The sequence below is a fragment of the Corvus brachyrhynchos genome, unplaced genomic scaffold (assembly GCF_000691975.1).
Source record: "Corvus brachyrhynchos isolate BGI_N302 unplaced genomic scaffold, ASM69197v1 scaffold624, whole genome shotgun sequence".
Taxonomy (NCBI): domain Eukaryota; kingdom Metazoa; phylum Chordata; class Aves; order Passeriformes; family Corvidae; genus Corvus; species Corvus brachyrhynchos.
This window is the reverse complement of record NW_008237889.1, coordinates 85,022-85,343: the sequence shown is the minus strand read 5'-3', so window position 1 is coordinate 85,343 and position 322 is coordinate 85,022. Positions and strand designations below refer to the sequence as shown.

Sequence of the window (322 nt, the reverse complement as noted above, 5' to 3'; positions counted from 1 at the left end):
GCCCGCGCCCGCGCCGTGCTGCGCCACTACCGCCACCTGCCCTCCTTCCGCGCCATCGAGGACGAGAGCCACGCCATCATGGCCGAGCTGGCCCAGCGCCTCCGCACACGCCTCCGGTGCGTCACCCTGGAGCCTGCTGATGACTTCTATTGCTTATTCCCTGTTTTCTGCCGTGCCACGGTTAACCCCGGACCCTCCCACCCACCAGGGAGGAGACGCTGGACCCCAAGGAGCTCACCGAGTGCGTGGAGATGCTGCTGCAGCTGGAGGAGCCGGCCGAGGAGCTGAGCGAGGAGTTCCTGAGCCAGGCGGGCGCGCGCCT

General features: G+C 68.9%; 1 protein-coding gene across 1 annotated transcript in view; it reads left to right on the top strand.

Moving 5' to 3' along the window:
* LOC103614572 (vacuolar protein sorting-associated protein 51 homolog) overlaps positions 1–322 on the top strand; it is a 4,379-nt gene that overhangs the window by 1,151 nt on the left and 2,906 nt on the right. Inside the window, exons 3-4 of the mRNA XM_017732757.1 lie at positions 3–116; positions 209–314. Coding sequence (XP_017588246.1) covers positions 3–116; positions 209–314 — 220 coding nt within the window. The remainder of the gene's footprint in view (positions 1–2; positions 117–208; positions 315–322) is intronic.